General features: G+C 37.9%; 1 protein-coding gene across 3 annotated transcripts; it reads left to right on the top strand.

Annotated features, from left to right (window-relative positions):
- Positions 1-434: 434 nt before the first annotated feature.
- Znf639 (zinc finger protein 639) lies at positions 435-14430 on the top strand. 3 transcript variants are annotated; one of them, XM_027942218.3, is made up of 7 exons: positions 435-810; positions 2544-2760; positions 3773-3845; positions 4636-4704; positions 5906-6016; positions 9266-9400; positions 9549-14430. In XM_027942218.3, exons 4-7 carry the CDS (start codon positions 4647-4649, stop codon positions 10700-10702), a joined length of 1458 nt encoding a protein of 485 aa, XP_027798019.1. In that variant the 5' UTR covers positions 435-810; positions 2544-2760; positions 3773-3845; positions 4636-4646; the 3' UTR covers positions 10703-14430. The 3 variants fall into 3 exon arrangements, with proteins under 3 accessions (XP_027798019.1, XP_027798018.1, XP_071471554.1); XM_027942217.3 differs by having other exon boundaries at positions 2534-2760; XM_071615453.1 differs by lacking the exons at positions 435-810; positions 2544-2760; positions 3773-3845; positions 4636-4704; positions 5906-6016 and adding an exon at positions 6624-6708.
- Positions 14431-18994: the final 4564 nt, after the last annotated feature.

Below are 18994 nucleotides of genomic sequence, written 5' to 3'. Positions count from 1 at the left end.
GCCAACGAAACGGGCTGAAGCCTAACAGCCACTCAAGATCTTAACAAGTGTCACCTCTCCCTGTGGACACGATCCTAGCCCGGTGTGGTTCTTCGGTGGTGCCTCGGTAAAACCATGACGCGGCCTTGCCCTTTTTGTCGCCTACAGGGTGCTGGCATGCTTTAGGACTGAAATGCCATCTGCCTTGCCTAACCTGGGCAAGATCAGTCGCGTTACCGCCCTTGAGAGAGCACTGTCGCAAGGGGGACTGCTTGCATGCCGTGCTTCTGCGGTTCCTTGCAGCGCGGGAGGGAGGACGGAGCAGCAGGGGGAAGTTCGTCCGGCCGCCTGGCTAGGAGCAGTTCTACGGGTGGAATCACTCGCTGCGTTTCCTCGGGAGGGGCGGTACCTCGCCCGGAAGGGGCCTGCGGCGGCGGAAAGGCGCCGGCAGGGGGCGCGGGCCTCCGGGCCACCCCCGGGGTGGAGGCCGGTGGTCCCTCCCAGGCCGAGTGTGCGGCGGGGCAGTGCACCCGCCCCCCCACCCTCCATCACCTCGTCACCTCCCCGCCCTCTCCTCTGGCCCCCGAGGTGAGCGGCGCAGGCGCGGAGCGAGGTGGTGAGTGCGGCCGCGCAGCCTGGGCCTGGGGCCTAGCCGGCTGGGCTTGGGGCGCGCGGGAGGGAGAGGGCCGGTCCTGACAGAGCGCCCTGGAGCGCGAGGGCCTGAGCGGCGTCGCCCGCCGCCTGCGGCCCTCTCTGCCTGCGCTCCTCTCTGCCTGCGCTCGGCCGCAGCCACCTCATCTGTGCCTGGGCCGGCTGGGGCCCGGGGAAACGGTGAGTGTGAGGGAGGAGCGGACGGGCTGGGCGCTGGACTGCTGCAGGGGACGCCGGTGTGCGGGCGCATCTTCCAACCGGAGAGGGCAGGAAGGGCCGGAGGCTTCCTCAAACTGAAACCCTGCCTTCGTTTAAGGCGGGATGGCGTCCCCCTCCCCCACCCCCAAAGCAGGTCCTGACTGGCCGAGGACGCTGCGGCCCCCCGCGCCTCTTCCTTCGGGGCGCCCTTGGGGTCGTGGTTAGGAGTTCCCCAGCGCCAGCCGCTAGTGGCTGGGCCGGGTCGAGGCGGGCGCGTGGCGCTCGGTGGAGGCTGCGGGGGCCGAGGATTCTTGCCCGGCCCCTCGGACGGGCATGTGTTTTGCGGCGTGGTGCCACGCTGGCCCTCCCGCCCTGCCCGGCAGCTCCGTGACCCTCCGGCGGCGCATCTTGGTGCTCCCGTCGGTCCCGGCGCCCAGTCTCCCAGAGCTGCCCAGACCCACCCGTTCGGGTGCTTAAGCCCCCTCCCGCCACCCTCTCTGGCTTTCTTTGAAGTGCAGCCTAGGGACACCAGTAAATTAAGCAGTTTATCTCCTTACAAAGAGATATCGATTGTGCTAGAGTATTTCAGTAGAGACTGAGTCCAAGTTGAATATATAGTGGACTCTAGTTCATACTCTCCTGAAACATTTTGTTTCAATTTAAAAAAAAAAATCTAGAAAATATATACTTATTTTTATGAAGATAAAAAGGAAAGTTTAGCTCTTAAAACTTGTTTAAAATGTAGCTTCTTATTGTAAAGATGTCTTATAGCATTTAGCAAGAAAGACTTTTGCATTGCACAAAAGGCACAGTATGAGAACTGTTTTTTGTATATAGACATTCTTGTTAAAAAATGACGGATGAAAAGATGCTAACTTGTATTGCTAAAATACTTTAAAAAAAAAATGTTTCTTATGGCATGCCCCCCTTTTGTGAATGTATACCATATCATAGAAAGAAGTGTAGGTGTACATACCAAAATGTTAATAGTGGTTTTTTCCAGGTGAATGGATTGTAGGTGATTTGCTTTTTTTAGTAATTTTAATTTTCCCGCGGGGAAACATTATGTATAGTTTGTACTTAAGTGGGGAGAGGGGAATGAGTGGTAAGTTGCATGTGATTCAAAATCTTTGTGATAGGAGGAGGATTGGTGAGCAAATATTTGTTTTGGTACTGACACTGAACCCAGGGGTGCTCTACCACTGAGTTACAGCCCCAGCCCTTTAAAAAAATTAATTTTTTTTTTTTTTTTAAATTTGGAGAAAAGGTAAATCGCTAAATTGCTGAGGCTGGCTTTGATCTTATGCTTCTCCTTCCTCAGTCTCCCCAGTGGCTGGGATTATAGGTGTGTTCCGCCAAACCTGTTTTAGTGAATAAATGTTTATATTGATAGCTTTGAATAAAAAAAAATCAAATTTCTTCATCAAGATAATTATGCATACAAAAACTTTTTGTTGTTTTAGAGTGTATAGAATATGAATTCTGAAGCTTTTGGCTATATAAATTCTCGAAGTGTATAAAAGGTTTTAGGGATAAGTCTTGGAATTTTAGCTTATTATATAAAGATGAAAATAGCCTTTTTGATATTTGGATGCATTGGATTGGGCTGGAAACTCAAAAGAATGCTCTTTAGGTTGTTGGGTGGGCATTTTATATATGCTGGGTGAGGCATTTATATCATTTCTGTAAAATTCATGTTTGTCAGTTTTTTTTAGGTGACCGTCTTCCCCTCCTTACAATTGTTGGCCGAGAAAGAACTGGAAACAAGATGTAACTTGGTGGTGGCAGTGCTTAGCCATGAAGATGTACCCACATACAGTTAGAGTTATTCAATGTCCAGGAATCAGAAGACATGTATTTGCATCTCTGGTTTTGCCATTTCTTAGTTGACTTGACTTTCACTGAGTATGTTTCTTCATCAGTAAAATTGAGGTGGGTTGAACAGTAAGCCTCTCAGTGTACATCACAGAATTTTTAAAAAGACAATCTAGAATAAGGGTTAGGAAAATCCTTAATAAACTGAAGTAATATATTACTATATGATTGCATCTAGTGCTGATATACCCAGAACTTAGTAAAGCAGCAAAAATAGTATGTGCCCCTCAATTCTTTATCACTAGAAATGAGAAAATCACCTTGGTGTTAAGAAAAACAGCACATGAGACTGGATTTCGGTTTCTGGCATTCCCTCCTTGCCCATGCTTCTGTGGACAGGCACTCTTCTGAAATGAGGGGGTAGTTCTGATTTAAACACTAATCTACTGGAACTGGATTGGTGACTTTATCTCCCTATTTGTTTCCAACACTAAATAAAGGAATTGAAGACTTTGTTTCTAAATTGGTTAGATGTGGCTAGGGATGTAGCTCGGTGGTAGAGCAACCTAAGGCCCTGGGTTTATTCCCCAGGACTAAAAAAAAAAATTTTTTTTTCTAATAAAATTAGTTAGACTTATATTCAAATCCCAACCTCACTACTTAGTAGCCAACTTTGATTAATCAATAACAAGGAGTAAATAATAATTTGGGGAGGGTGTTATGGATTTTGCGTAACAGGATTAAATGAAATAACAGGTTCACAGTTTGCTGTATGGCTGGTTAAGAACCTTGACCATTTCAGGTCTGTGATTCAGTATTTGTTTTCTCTGTTTACTTCCCATTCAGCTGAATAGATTAAAATATTAATGCAGATTTATTTCTATTTTGAGGTCATTCATAGCTATAACTTTAGAAGGTAAAGTCAAAGGAATATGAAAAATTTATATAAATAATCACATCAGTATATACAATTTTTAGTGTTTAGTAAAATACACTCAAAAGAGTATTATGCTTGAATTATTTCTTTATACTTTTCTAGTTAATTAAATATCTGGAATAATTGTAGTTTTGAATCTCAGAAATGAGCCACACTTTTGCTTATATGACTTTTGTCATGTTTAACTTACAGGTATTTTTTTTTTACCACCTGTGGAAACTTTGTAATTCATTTTTCCTCACTGAAATATTAAGAATTATACCAAGTAAGTGGAAAGTACTGAAACTAATTTTATAACTGTTCATGTGGGAGCCAGGCATGGTGGTGTACACCTATAATCCCAGCACCTTGGGAGGCTGAGGCAGGAGGAAGGGGATTTCAAGGCCAGCTTGGGCAAGTTAGTGAGAACCTGTGTCAAAATAAAAAATGAAAAGGACTAGGTATTGCTCAATTGTAGAGTCCCCCTGGTTTTATCTCCAGTACCACAAAAACAGTTGATGGTAAATTAATCATACAATGGTTGCCACACCTTTTCTGACTCAGTAGAATAGCAAATGTGATTTTATCAATAAGTTAAGGATTTTTTTTTCTTAAAAATTATTTATATTCTGAGGTTCTATGTGATGCATATTTTTCTGGAAGCTGTGAGTCAATACAGAGGTGGTAACAATATATTTTTTAGTGTATCCACCTTTAGCTTGAAATCTGAATAAAAATATTCCCAATTGCAGGAAATGTGATTTGATAGCATAATGGGCTTTTTAAAATAAAAATTTTAAGCATAAGTTTTATTATAGTTATCCAATTCTTATCATTACAATATTTGAAAAAGAATTTCTCCATCTTAGTTAGAAAGAATGCAGAAATTAGTGTCCTGTCTCTAAGCTAAATAGGAAAAGTAATCCAAAATATAAACAGAGACATTGTATAGCATTTCTCGTACAAGATTTATTTTCATGTGGCACACACATTTCTTAGTTCAATTCTTTGGTTAGAAATAATTCTTATTACAACATTAACAATTATTTGTGATATTAAATGTTTTTACTTTTTAGATTGAAAAGATATGAATGAGTATCCTAAAAAAAGAAAAAGGAAGACTTTACACCCTTCTCGTTATTCAGGTTAGTGTATAAGTTAATTAATTTAAAGGTGAGTGTGTATATTTTCGAAGAAATTGTATTCTTATCCATTTTCTCAAATGATTAGATAAGACTTAAATATCTGATCAATTTTTAGGTCAGATAAATTTTAAATTCTCTGAATATATATTCCTTATTGTCTACCATGTGCTAGAGACAGACACGTTAGAACTTTAAAGACATTATTGTATTTAATTTTCATAATTCCATGGGTTATAGATATTTAAAATTTGTTAACCATCATTATGACTTATATAGCATAATTGAGCTTTGCCTGTCTGATTACCAAGCTGTGCTTAAGACACAATGATAATTTGAAAATATTTTGCATTACTGAGGGAACAAAACTTTATCCTATACATTCTTTTCAGAAATGTGAACTTTCAATTTGACTATGTGATTGAAGTTGGCTGTGTTGTATTGGCAATATGAAGAAGTTTTTATGGCCATTTCTGATATAGCTTACGCATACTTGAGACAGTCTCAGACATACCTGTTAGTTTACTCCATGCTCTTATTCTTCTTATCTGAGGAAATTAAGCCTGGTCTACTGCTTACTGGTGTTTCCCAGGCAAAACTTGGAAGTGATTATATTCAGAAGCTTTCATTGGACCCTTCAGGCCATTTCCCCTATGTATTATGCTTTCTTTGCCTGATGGCATACCTCTCACTGTTTTGTGCAGTTAACAAGGCATTCATTATATATTTGTATTTTTTCCCCCATTGTGCTGGGGATTGAACCCAGGGCCTTGCGCATGCAAGGCAAGCACTCTACCAACTGAGCTATATCCCAGCCCTATGTATTTGTATTTTGTGAGATTCTGATTGTAAGGAAAATTTTATCCTTATGTATTTCAAAGTTATTATATTTTAAAGTCTGTAATTTATGCTTTTCTTAAAGCTAAATGTCAGTATTAGATCTGAAATGTTAAAGTTTAAAACTGAGAAAAATACACTTTCATTATAGATGCTATATTTTTTTTTAATCATTAAAATTTGTGCCGAAGATATAGCTCAGTGGTAGAGTACTACTTACATTGTATTCACAAGGCCCTGGGTCTCGGGAGGGAGGGAGGGAGGGAGGGAGGGAGTTATCTTCGAAAATAATGTGAATTTGAATATGTTAAAGATATATGTATGTTTGAAACATTTTAAAAATTTTCTTTTATTGTTTTATATTCAGATTCCTCTGGAATAAGCAGAATTGCAGATGGATTCAATGGGATTTTTTCTGATCATTGTTACAGTGTCTGCTCTATGAGACAGCCAGACTTAAAATATTTTGACAACAAAGGTACATTTAATATTTTCCAAAATACTTATTTCTCTTTGAATTGATTTTACAGTGACTGAGTATATAAATAGCTCTATGGTACAGCCCATGCTTAGCATGAATGAGGCCCTGGGTTTGATCCTAACACTGCTAAAAGAAAAAATAAATGCTTTTACATTTTTTTTTTCTTATTTGAAATGGTAGGTGATCTGGGTGTTGTGACACATGCCTATAATCCCAGCAACTTGGAAGGCCAAGATAGGAGGATAGTAAATTTGAGACCAGCCTCAGCAATTTAGCAAAACCCTGTCTCAAAAAAATAAAGGACTATAGGTTTAGCTTAGTGGTAGAGTGCCCCTGGGTTCAATGCCTAGTATCTCCCTCCCACACACAAAAAAGGGGGGGGGGGATATAAAATATTGAGTTAATGATTTCAAAGCAGGCAAGAGTTTGAATTTGGTATAACTTAAGAAAATGTAGTGTTTGGTATTTTTCTTTTAAGAAAGCAAGTAAGTAATTTCATTTTTTAACTTTTTTCCAGACATATGAATAAAAAACACACCTTCCTAAATCCTTTTTAATTGTGTAGGAATTGGTGGCAAAGCAGGAGTGATGTGGAGTTGGGAGCATTTATGGTGGAAGGTTAAGAACAGTGTTTCCATAGCTCTTCCACTCAGCTATACCTCTCAGTCTGAAAGGCTAATGAACAGAGGGTGAGCAAGGTCAACCTCAACAGTTATGAATCTTGTATCTCCTATTGACTCTTATTTTCTAGGCATTGAGTAGAATGATAACAACCTTTTTTTTTTTTTAAAGAGAAAGAGAGAGAATTTTTTAATATTTATTAGTTCTCGGCGGACACAACATCTTTGTTTGTATGTGGTGCTGAGGATCTAACCCGGGCCGCACGCATGCCAGGCGAGCGCGCTACCACTTGAGCCACATCCCCAGCCCGAATGATAACAACTTATACTTACTGTCTTCTCTCTGAGAGATCACTGACACAACAAATTCCTTTGGGCTCCTATTATAATCACAGAAACATACGTTATAAAGCACACATGAACTCAGTGATCACTGACACAATGAATTCCTTGGACTCCTATTAGAATCACAGAAACATACATTATAAAGCACACATGGACTCAGGGCTATCATTGTGAACTTACGTTTAGCTTGATTTAGATTCAGATTGATATACGTTAGTGTTAATAGATGCGGTAGTATACACACACATTTTGTGCTCTGTTAAACTGAGAGGACCTATGAGCAGTGATACTTCAGGAGCAATGGTGACATTTTGTGTCCATATCATGGTTTCCAATACCATTCATAAGTAAAAGGAACTAAGTCCCCTGGAGAAATAGTTGACGTTAGGTCTGGGGCAAGAACAGAAAAGTCCTTTCAAAACAAAACAGGAGGCTGAAACAGAAAGATTATAAGTTCAAGGCCAGTCTGGGCAACTTAGCAAGACCTTATCTCAGTATTTTAAAAGAAAAATTATGTCATTTGCAGGAAAATGAATGGAACTTCAGAACCTTATGTTAAACAAAGTAAGCCAAACTCAGAAGGTTATGAGTTATATGTTATATATCTTTCATATGTAGAAGCTAGATAGGGAAAAGAAAGTGGGGTGCATCTCATGAAAATCAAAGGGAGTAAAGGGGAGGAAACCAGGGACAGTGGTGTATGTCTGTAATCCCAGTTGTCTCAGGAGGCTGAGACAAGAAAATTGCAAGTTCAAAGCACTCTTACTACCTAGAAACCACACAAATTCACACACACACTTATTAGGGGTATGCTTAAGGAGCATAAGAATCCATCTGAAAGAGCTCCCAATAACCAAAGCTGAAATAATTTGGGGGATTAAAAAAACCAAATTATAATCTAAAGAATCAATTAAATATCCAAAGTCTATACTGATGTAGATGACTGAATAAATAAATAAGGGCTATAAAACAAATCTCCTGTATAGAAGAAATTTATTTATGTAGAGGGGAGTTATGTTCTATCTCCTTTTTGTAAAGGAGATAGAACATAACTTCTCACTCTTTAATTGTGATAAAGTATGAAAGGAAAGAGTGACTTTATAATAGAGAAACCTAACTACTACTTTAGCCAGGTGATCAAGGTCAACATCAACAGTTACAAGTCATGTTGATATAGTATGCACTCTTACCAAGAGCGCATCACATTTACATCACAGTTTACTTCAGAATTGTGCTGCTCAATAACTCATGATTCCAATGTAACCATAAAAAAGAAACAGCAGATTCCATTATTGGGATATTCTACAAAATACCTGACCAGTAGTCCTCAAAATAGCCTAAAGAGACAGGATAATTAAATATAATATGGGATCCTGGAACAGAAAAAAGACATACTGGGTAAAGTAGGGATATTAATGTATCACTAGTAATATATCTGTCATTGGACTGGGATTATGGCTTGGTGGTAGAGTGCTTGCCTAGCATGCATGAGGTACTGGGTTCAATCCTCAGCACCACATAAATGTAAAATAAAGATATTGTGTCCACCTAAAACTAAAAAAAAAAAAAAGTAATAATTTTTTTTAAAAGTAATATATCCATCATTAATTATAACAAATGTACTATAAGATGTTAATAGTGGGGAAACAGCATGAGATACATAGGAACTCGATCTTCATAACTTTCTATAAATCTGAAACTTATATGAAGTCTATTTAAAAAAAAAAAAAACGTGGGCTGGGGATTTAACTCAGTGGTATAGCATCCCTATATTCAAGCCCCAGTACTGCAAAAATAAAACATGTTGAAACCCAGTTTTGTCTATTGACCTGCATTTCCATTTCCCCATGCTAACTTGGTAGAACCTGGGCTAAGGAAATAAAGGCGTATTCAAACTCAGAAGCTTAAAATTCCTAAGCAAGTTCAAAAAGTGTGTTTATTCTTGGGCTATGGTTGTAGCTCAGCGGTAGAGCACTAGCATGTGCAAGGCTCTGGGTTCGATTCTCAGCACCACATAAAAAATGTCTGTCTACAACTGAAAAAAAAATGTATTCTTGTCTAATTGGGGCATAACAGCATTTGCTTATTTGGGCAGGTTGTTTTATTTGTTTGTGGTATATAGATAACATCTCTCTTAATGGCTAAATCTAAGTCCTTAGTTCCTATTGGAATTCAAAATTATATCAAAAATAGTTATTGCTTTATTTTATAATAATGTTTAGTGCTTTGATATAAATAATAAAAATTTTTCCAAATTTTTTTTTTTTTTTTTTTTTTACAGATGATGATTCTGATACCGAGACAACAAATGACATGCCAAAATTTGCAGATGGAATCAAGGCCAGAAACAGAAATCAGAACTATCTGGTTCCCAGTCCTGTGCTTAGAATTATAGACCACACTGCCTTTTCTGCAGGTTAGGGAAACTAATCATATTGGCATATTTCTATAGACCTATGAGAAAAACTCAGTGCATACCATAAACTTCTTTTGGCACTGTGGTATCTATCTAATTGATCAATTGAATAACGGTAATATAATAATAGGATCATTTCATTTTTCAGAAAAATCTGCTGATGTAGAAATTTGTGATGAAGAGTGTGATTCACCCGAATCAATCAACCAGCAAACTCAAGAGGAGAGTCCTATAGAAGTTCACACCGCTGAAGATGTCCCCATTGCTGTAGAAGTGCATGCCATTTCTGAGGATTATGACATAGAGACAGAAAACAATTCCTCCGAGAGCCTCCAAGACCAAACTGATGAAGAACCACCAGCTAAGCTTTGTAAAATTCTTGACAAGAGCCAAGCTTTGAATGTGACTGCTCAGCAGAAATGGCCTTTACTGAGAGCTAATAGCAGTGGCCTCTATAAATGTGAACTTTGTGAATTCAATAGTAAATATTTTTCTGATTTAAAACAGCATATGATCCTAAAGCATAAACGTACCGATTCAAATGTGTGTCGAGTATGTAAGGAAAGCTTCTCTACCAATATGCTTCTGATTGAACATGCCAAACTACACGAAGAAGATCCCTACATTTGTAAATACTGCGATTACAGGACAGTAATTTTTGAGAACCTCAGCCAGCACATTGCAGACACCCACTTTAGCGATCACCTGTATTGGTGTGAGCAGTGTGACGTGCAGTTCTCCTCAAGCAGTGAACTCTACCTGCATTTCCAGGAGCACAGCTGTGATGAACAGTACTTGTGTCAGTTCTGTGAACATGAAACAAATGATCCAGAAGACTTGCATAGCCATGTTGTAAATGAGCATGCGTGTAAATTAATAGAACTAAGCGATAAGTATAACAATGGAGAACACGGACAATACAGCCTCTTAAGCAAAATTACCTTTGACAAATGTAAGAACTTCTTTGTGTGTCAAGTATGTGGTTTTCGGAGTAGACTTCATACAAATGTTAACAGGCATGTTGCTATTGAACATACTAAAATATTTCCTCATGTTTGTGATGACTGTGGGAAAGGCTTTTCAAGTATGCTAGAATATTGCAAGCATTTAAATTCACATCTATCTGAAGGGATTTATTTATGTCAATATTGCGAATATTCAACAGGACAGATCGAAGATCTTAAAATTCATCTAGATTTCAAGCATTCGGCTGACTTGCCTCATAAATGTAGTGACTGCTTGATGAGGTTTGGAAATGAAAGGGAATTAATAAGTCACCTTCCAGTCCATGAAGCAACTTGATTATTTTCTTTATTTTGATTTACATAATGTTTTTGTGAAATAATAAATTCAACCTTTTTTTTTGAGATGTTAAAATGGGTAATTTTAAAAACATGAGATTTGCCTTTTAACAAGTAACATTTTCCAGTATGTAATTATACCTTAATTGTGGTATTCAATTGCATGGTAGTATATAGTTTTAATCATTCTTGGTGACTGTAATTTGGTGTCTTGCATGTGGTTCAATTTTATGAATTGAGAAGAAACATGTACTGAAAAAACTATCTACAGTTTTCCTTCCTTAACCATGGTGCTATTAACCTTTTTAAACGCAAGATAGGCTTAGTTTTTTAGTGTATGAAGTTATTAAATTACTGCACTACCAGAACTAAAAGAACATAAAATACATTTAAGTTCATTCACACTCCATTAATAAGACCACCCCTCCTTTTTGTAATCCCCATCAGGAATTAACCCCTAAGCAATCTGTAGACTCTCTGTGATTAATAACAGTAGGAAGTCTTCGTTATAGTAGGGGAAAATGCCATTTTGGGGGGCAGTTTTTCATTTTTTAAATCCCCTATCTGTTGAATAATTTTGAGATTGGGGAGATGGTAAAGCAATAGACAAAAAAGGTAACCATTTCATAACTGATTGACATTTTATCTTCAATTATAGGACTATGAAGATATGCCCAACTTTTTTTTTTTTTTTGGTACCAGAAATTTAACCCCCAGGATACTTAACCACTGAGCCACATCTCCATAACTTTTTTATTTATCTAGAGACAGGGTCTCACTTAGTTCCTAAGGCTCACTTTGAATTTGGGCTTTTAACTTGGGATCCTTCTGCCTCAGCCTCCCAAGCCACTGGGATTGTAAGTGCCCAAACTTCTGATACCAAATTATACATTGAGAAAACTCATTTATTAAATTAGGAAGATCTGGGTGATAAGGAGTTGCTGGCATGATAATGATAAATTAGCTTTATTATTTTTATTAATTGACTATAGCTACCATAACAAATTATTACAAACTGGGTTGCCTAAATAGCAGAAATTTATTGAAATTCTGAAGGGCAGAAGTTAATAAAGGGATTGGCACAGTTTGTTCCTTCTGTAACCTGTGAGGGAAGAATCTGTTCCAGATCTCTCTCTTTGGCTTATACATGGTCATATTCATGTTCATAGGGTATTCTCTTTGTATTAAGTCTTGTTTCCACATTTCCTCTTTATAGACATACCAGTCATCCTGTATTAGGGACTATACTACTAGCTTCATTTTAATTTGATAAACATTCAAATAAGGGCTGGGTATGGTGGCGCATACCTGTAACCCCAGCAGCTCAGGAGGCAGGTGCTAGGCAACTCAGATTGTCTCTAAATAAAATACAAAATAGGGTTGGGGATGTGACTCAGTGGTCTAGTACCCCTGAGTTCAATCCCCAGGGACCAGGAAAAAAAAAAAAAAAAAGATTCAAATAAGGCCTGAAGTACTGAGGACTTCTAACATGAATTTGGGGAAACAATCACAGATCAATAAATATCTTCTAAAATAATATCAAGATAGAATTTTTTTTTTAGAGAATTTTTTTAATATTTATTTTTTAGTTTTTGGCGGACACAACATCTTTGTTTGTATGTGGTGCTCAGGATCGAACCCGGGCCGCACGCATGCCAGGCGAGCGCACTACCGCTTGAGCCACATCCCCAGCCCTTGAAGACAAAATTTTAAAAAATGTTTTTATTAGTGCATTGTAATTATACATACTAGTAGGGTTTATTGTGACATTTATACATGCACATAATTTTCTCCATTTCCTAGTACATTCCTTTATCCATACATTCTTTCCCCTCCTTCCTTCCCTAGTCCTCTTACTCTATTTTAATGATCTAAGAAGATAGAATTGTACATTTTTTTTTTCTTTTTTTAAGTACTGGGAATTGAATCCAGGGGCATTCTACATTGAGCTACATCTGCAGGCCTTTTTATTTTTTGAGACAGGGTCTGGCTAAATTGCTATAGCTGGACTCAAACTTGTGATAGTTCTGCATTAGCCTCCTGAGTCGCTGAGATTAAATAAATGTATGCCTCCATGCCTGATGTTGCTTTCAAATTTAATAAGCATTGCTGCAAACATTATTATTTCCCAAATATATTGATACAGTTGAAAAGACCAATTTACAACCCCGGAATTTGGTCTTATTTTGAGATGGGTGGCTACAACAAATATTCTCAAATTCATTCCATCATATTGCTGGTCTTAGTGTTTATTCCATAATCCCAGCCCCTCAGCAGGCTGAGGCAGGAGGATTGTAAATTCAAGGCCAGCCTGGACAATTTACCAAGATGTGGTCTCAATAATAAACCTTATTTCTGTTTTTGTCATATAAGCATACTTGCATTCCTAAAAACATTCCATCTGATTATAATATTCCTGGTAAGACTGTGCTGATACAAATGTTTCTCAGAAGACCTAATATTTTAGCACTTTAATTTTTTTTTTTTTTTGGTACTAGGGATTGAACCCAGACATGTGTTGCTACTGAGCTGCATCCCCAGCACTTTATTTATATTTTGAGATGGGTCTCACTGAATTGTTAAGGGTCTTATTAAATTACCAGGCTGGCCTCATACCTGTGATATTCCTGTCTCAACCTCCCAGATTGCTGGTATTACAGGTGAGTGCCACAACACCCACCTACAGTTTGCTACAGGTTCAGGTTGTTATGAGGCCAAGAGCACATACCCACTTAATATCTTGCAGGAGTGGAATCCTAGTCATTTGGCTTACAGCTTAGTGATGTCTCCATTACACCATGTTAGGTAAATCTAATTTTTGTCCTTGGGTTGTTTTGCATGACTACTTCACCTAGTCATTCACCTAACTTCTTGATAATTGTTTTTTATACTTTCTGATACACATCTAGCTTTGGGAATTTGAATTTTAGGAAGCAAACCTTAATGCCTTGGTGTTAAAAAAAAAAAAATAGTATGTTGGTGCAGGCATGTATTCCCCACTATGGGGGAGGCTGAGGCAGAAGGATCACATCTTACTGTCTCAAAGTAAAATTAAAAAATTTGGGATGTAGCTCAGTGCTAGAGTACTTTCCTAGCGCTTTTCCTAGCACTGAAAAGAAATCTGTACTTTATTGCTTCACTCTTGATTAGGTATTAGTAGCAAATGAAAGAGTTACAATGAAACTACTCAAGAGGCATAAATCCATATCATGCTGAGTGTGGTGGTGTGCACCTATAATCCTAGAGGCTCAGGAAACTGAGGCAGGAAGATCTTGAGTTCAAAGCCAACCTCAGCAATGATGAGGTGCTAATAAGCAACTCAGTGAGACCCTGTCTCTAAATAAAATACAAAATAGGGCTAGGGATGTGGCTCAGTGGTCCAATGCCTCTTGAGTTCAACCCCTGGTTCCAAAACCCAAAACAATATCGTTTCCTACTTTTATTTTTGGTACCAGGGACTGAAATAAGGGACATTTAATCCTGAACCATATCTCCAACCCTTTTTGTTCGTTTGTTGTTTTGGAGACATTGGTCCTAGGTAATGTAGTGAGAAGTTAAGTTCTCGCTGAGTTGCTGAGGCTGGCTTGAAACTTAAGATCCTCCTGAGTCACTGGGATTACAGGTGTACACCACTGAGCCTGGTTTATAATTTCCCACTTTTTGATAAATCTACAGCATGAGGTCATATTCCCACTGAGTTTGTCCAATAAAAACAGTTTTCAAATAAGACTATGATTGTCCATAAATTGCTAAAGTAATTGGGTTGTATTTTAGCTTAATAAGTTTGGGAAAAGAAAACCTATGTAAAAAGAAATTTTCTAACTACTTTTGGGCTTTTTCCCCTTTCAGGGACAAGACACTGCCACTGTACTCTTTTGTGACTTGATCCACAATTCAAGGCAGAATACATAATGATTTTTATGAACATTACACAACAGAATTTTTGGCAGCAGTGAACAAAGATGGGTCATTATTGTTTTTCTTGCCTTTGTTTTAATCATCACTTTGCAATGAATTATTACTTCTGAAATTTCAAAGTATTTCCCTGTACTCTAGAATTTGAAAATGGTTGTACACTATTCAAAAGCCTTTATCTGCTTATAAATTTGCTAGCTTTACCATTTTAAATCATCTTTCTTAAAGTTCCCTGAGAATGCACACATCACATATTAACCAATTTCTCAGTTTTACTGGGTCTATAACCTATTGTTAAGTGGTTTCAGAATTGTTGCAAGTAAGGCACAGAGGCTTTAAAGACTAACACCCTTCCTAATCTTTAAATCTAATTTACAAAGCATTGGATTAACTTAATTCCTAGCACTTTTCAATTAACTTTATAGCTTAAAGTAAAATATATTTTCCAAACTACTGTGTTTAATTTTTAATGTATTTTTAATGGCTAAAGAAAGCACTATGTGAGGCTGAGATTGTAGTTTATTCAATGGTAGAGCACTTGCCCAGCATGTGTGAGGCACTGGATTCAATCCTCAGCACTACATAAATATAAGAAAATAAAATAAAGATGTTATGCCATCTAGAACTAAAAAAATAAAGTACTATGTATTATATAAATTTGAAAAAGCTAATAAAAATCAAATGGCCACAGTCCTGTAAAGAAGTAGATGGCTTTACCAAAAAAAAAAAAAAAAAAAATGTTCATTAGGGATTTAAGTGAACAGAAGTAAATTAAGACCAAGTATTAATCCTAATAGAGACACAAATTTGGTTAGTCAGGTTTATCCTACAGCAACACAGTTTCATGCCTACAAATTAGGGACAAAGTTTTGAATATAAATCCCTTTGAAATGTAATTTTTCTGTGGGAGAAAGTGGGGATCAATCCCAGAACTTGCCCATGGTAGGCAAGTGCTTCACCACTGAGTTATACCTCCAGATATCCATTGTAACTTTTAACCTCAGTTCTGATGCTGATGAGAGTATTGCAAGAGAATTTTTTTTCACAACACTGAATTTATAGATTCATGTATATTCCTGATATTTAGTTTTCCATAAATTAATCTTTTAAGATAATATTTAAAGTCTAAGAAAAAAAATATTTACTTTTCTGGTATAAAATGTTAATTCACAAAGCTAAAATGTGTCACATAATTTTCCTGTTTTTATTTATTTTTTGTCCCCTTAGTGGTTCTAGGGATTGAAACAAAGCCTTGTGTATGGTAGCTGAGAGCTCTACCTCAGTCCTATAATTTTCATGTTTATATGCAATTATATGTTCAATTTGTAAGTTTAAAAACCAAGACTTTAGGGCTGGGGTGGTGGCTCAGCGCTAGAGTGCTTGCCTAGCACGAGCGAGGCCCTGGGTTCAATCCTCAGCACCACATAAAAATAAACAAAATAAAGATATTGTGTCCAACTACAACTAGAAAATAAATATATTTAAAAAACCCAAGACTTTAACAGTTGTTTGGAATTATTTCATAATTCCCCATAATAATCCCATTTCACTGGGTGTTAGGATTTCAATCTAAGAATTTTAGATGGGACACAAACATTTAGTCCACTATGATTCACTTTATTAGTTTGGAAAACTTTGATTTTTGTGAACTTTATGAAAACTCAAATTAGGTGAGGAAGAATTAAAAGATTATAAAACTCATCCATAGGATATAGTTTGAGGGCCAGGCATTGTGGACACATCTATAATCCCAGCAACTTGGGAGGCTGAGGCAAGAGGATGACAAATTTGATTTGATTTTTTTTTTTTAAATTTGGGATTAAACTCAGAGGCACTTAATTGCCACAGTCTGGCTGGGCACAAAATAACCGAGCCGCCACACCGCCTTGTAGATTCAAACAGCAACCTTTATTCCCGAACTCTACACACACGGGCACTCTACACACACACTTCCCGGGAACACACTGCCTCCACCGGGCTCCCAGCGCCAATTCTCTCAGAACCCCACGAGAATTCAACAGGAACTCCAAAGTAGCAGGCCCCCAGGCAGCAGGATCTGCCCTATTCCCAGCAGGATCCACCCTAATCCTGGAGCAGGGTCACCTTTCAACCATTCCCTCTGGCAAAAATGCCAGGCATCATTCTGACTAAACTGTGGCTCTCAACACCTTCCCCCTTCTGTTTAATTAAACAACAAGCATGTGGCTTAGGGACCGTGCCTGTCTTAGGTTGTCCAATACTACATATGGTCCTTACCCGTCATCGGATGAGCTGACCTCAAGGTGTCAGCCTCCTGTCTTAGGTTGGTACCACTGTAATCGGATCTTAACCGTCATTGACTACCAGTCCAGCATACAGCCATATTTGTGGATAGGCCTTTGCACCAGTGGGGGAGGGGGGGTGAGGTTCGTTGCCTCACCTCTGATGGCCCCCAAATTTTAGACCATCACAAGCAGAAAGGGAGGAGGATGCAAAATGCCATGGCACCAAGCCAAATGATGGCTCTCATTGGAAAAATTGTACTACTGATGACACCATCAGCAAAGATACCCCAGCAATACCACAGTTCACTGCACCAACAGATAGTTCACAATGCATGCAAGTGGTACATAGTCCATGCAAGTTCTGCAAGCAGTTCAAAGCAGAGGAATCCATTAATATGTCCATTTCCTCCCAAAGTAAATCGACTCCTTGATTGAGCATCACTTGCTGAGTTATTATTCATTGATGCATCAGTTTATACAGTTTACTGTGATAGCTATCGAAGAAGCTGTAGCTTAGTTTTATCTTTGTCTTCACCGGCACTGGGATGAAGATAGGAATTCTGGCAATGATGGCTAAAAAAAAAATTATGTAACATTCCAGCAGGCACTAAGAAAACAATTTTCTGAACAATTTACATTATCCTGAACAGAATTATTAAATATAATGAAAAGGAAAGGTAAAAGTAAACAAACAGATCTGTTAACCACCTTTTTTGTTCACATATTAAAACAATCCTCAACAGCTGTTTACCCAATTTAAATTAAACCATTTAAATCACGTGAATAAAAAAAAAATATTTGGATCCATTTTTTCATGAGCGCTCCTCATATATATGGACATACACACATACAGACATACAACACAAAACAGAAGTGTGCACACATAACATACAACACATAAGACAATAGTAAAGGCCTTGTAGCTTTACACAGGTGAAATCTCCATTGCAATGTTTAAAAACTCCACAGTCATAAAATAGAACTGATCAGAAAAACATTAACCTAGGCCTGTATGAGCTCAAAAAATAAACTAAAAGTTCATGAGGTGGGAAAAGGCAATAATAAAATAGATATTGAAAAAAAGCATTCTGGTTACCACCTGGGTTTGACTCTTCTTATGATATGCCATCCTTCTTCCTGTAACTTGCATAATGGGTCTGAAGGTATTCCCACAAGCAAGCCTCAAGGTTTCTTACATTTGAAATAGGCCTTAATGGTGTTCATTATTCATTAGCCTCCCAGGTGTGGGAGAATCACTGTCGCAGATGTAAGAATAGCCAAACTGGAGTTCTGAATATCAGCTGTTATGGATTTGAGCCAAATCATCTTCTTTTTGGTCTGTAGAAATCGCTTTAGTTAATCTCTCTGGAATCCAAATCGGCTGCTGTTCTCCCTGTGGAAACAGACAAACAGAACCCCGACTCCAGACAATCACTGGGTCAGGACCTTTCTATTGTCCTGTCAGAATATCCTTCCAAAGTACCTTAGGCTTATGTACATTTTTTGGACACATATGCCTTTCCGCAGCACTAAGCCCTGATGAAATCAAATTTAAAAAGTTTAGAGTAAAAAGGGTTATTTTAAGTTTATCTTTGGGGGATATATACCCCTTCCCAATTCTCTCTTTTTGCTTTAATAAGTACATTTTAATAGTTTGATGAACTCTTTCAACTATGCCTTGTCCCTGTGGATTGTATGGGATTCCTGTTATATGAGTAATGCCAAATGATGAGCAAAATTGTTTAAAAGAGGTAGAAGTATAACCAGGGGCATTATCTGTTTTTAACTGTTTTGAAACGCCCACAGTGGCAAAATTTTGTAAGCAATGAGCTATAATATCTTTAGTTTTTTCTCCTGCATGAAGAGAGCTCATCAAAAGTCTGGAAGAAGTATCAACTGTAACATGCAAATATTTTAATTTTCCAAATTCTGGCAAGTGTGTGACGTCCATCTGCCAAATATGATTAGGTATCAGTCCTCTAGGATTGACTCCAAGATTCACTTGTAGTAAAAAGGTCACACAATTTTGACATTGTTTTATTATTTGTCTAGCTTGTTCCTTAGTTATTTTAAAATGCTTTTGTAAAGTATTAGCATTGAAATGGAACCTTTTA

This window comes from Marmota flaviventris, chromosome 8 (assembly GCF_047511675.1).
Source record: "Marmota flaviventris isolate mMarFla1 chromosome 8, mMarFla1.hap1, whole genome shotgun sequence".
In the NCBI taxonomy this organism is placed as follows: Eukaryota; Metazoa; Chordata; class Mammalia; order Rodentia; family Sciuridae; genus Marmota; species Marmota flaviventris.
The sequence above is the reverse complement of the archived record's forward strand: the minus strand, read 5'-3'. Positions and strand labels throughout refer to the sequence as shown.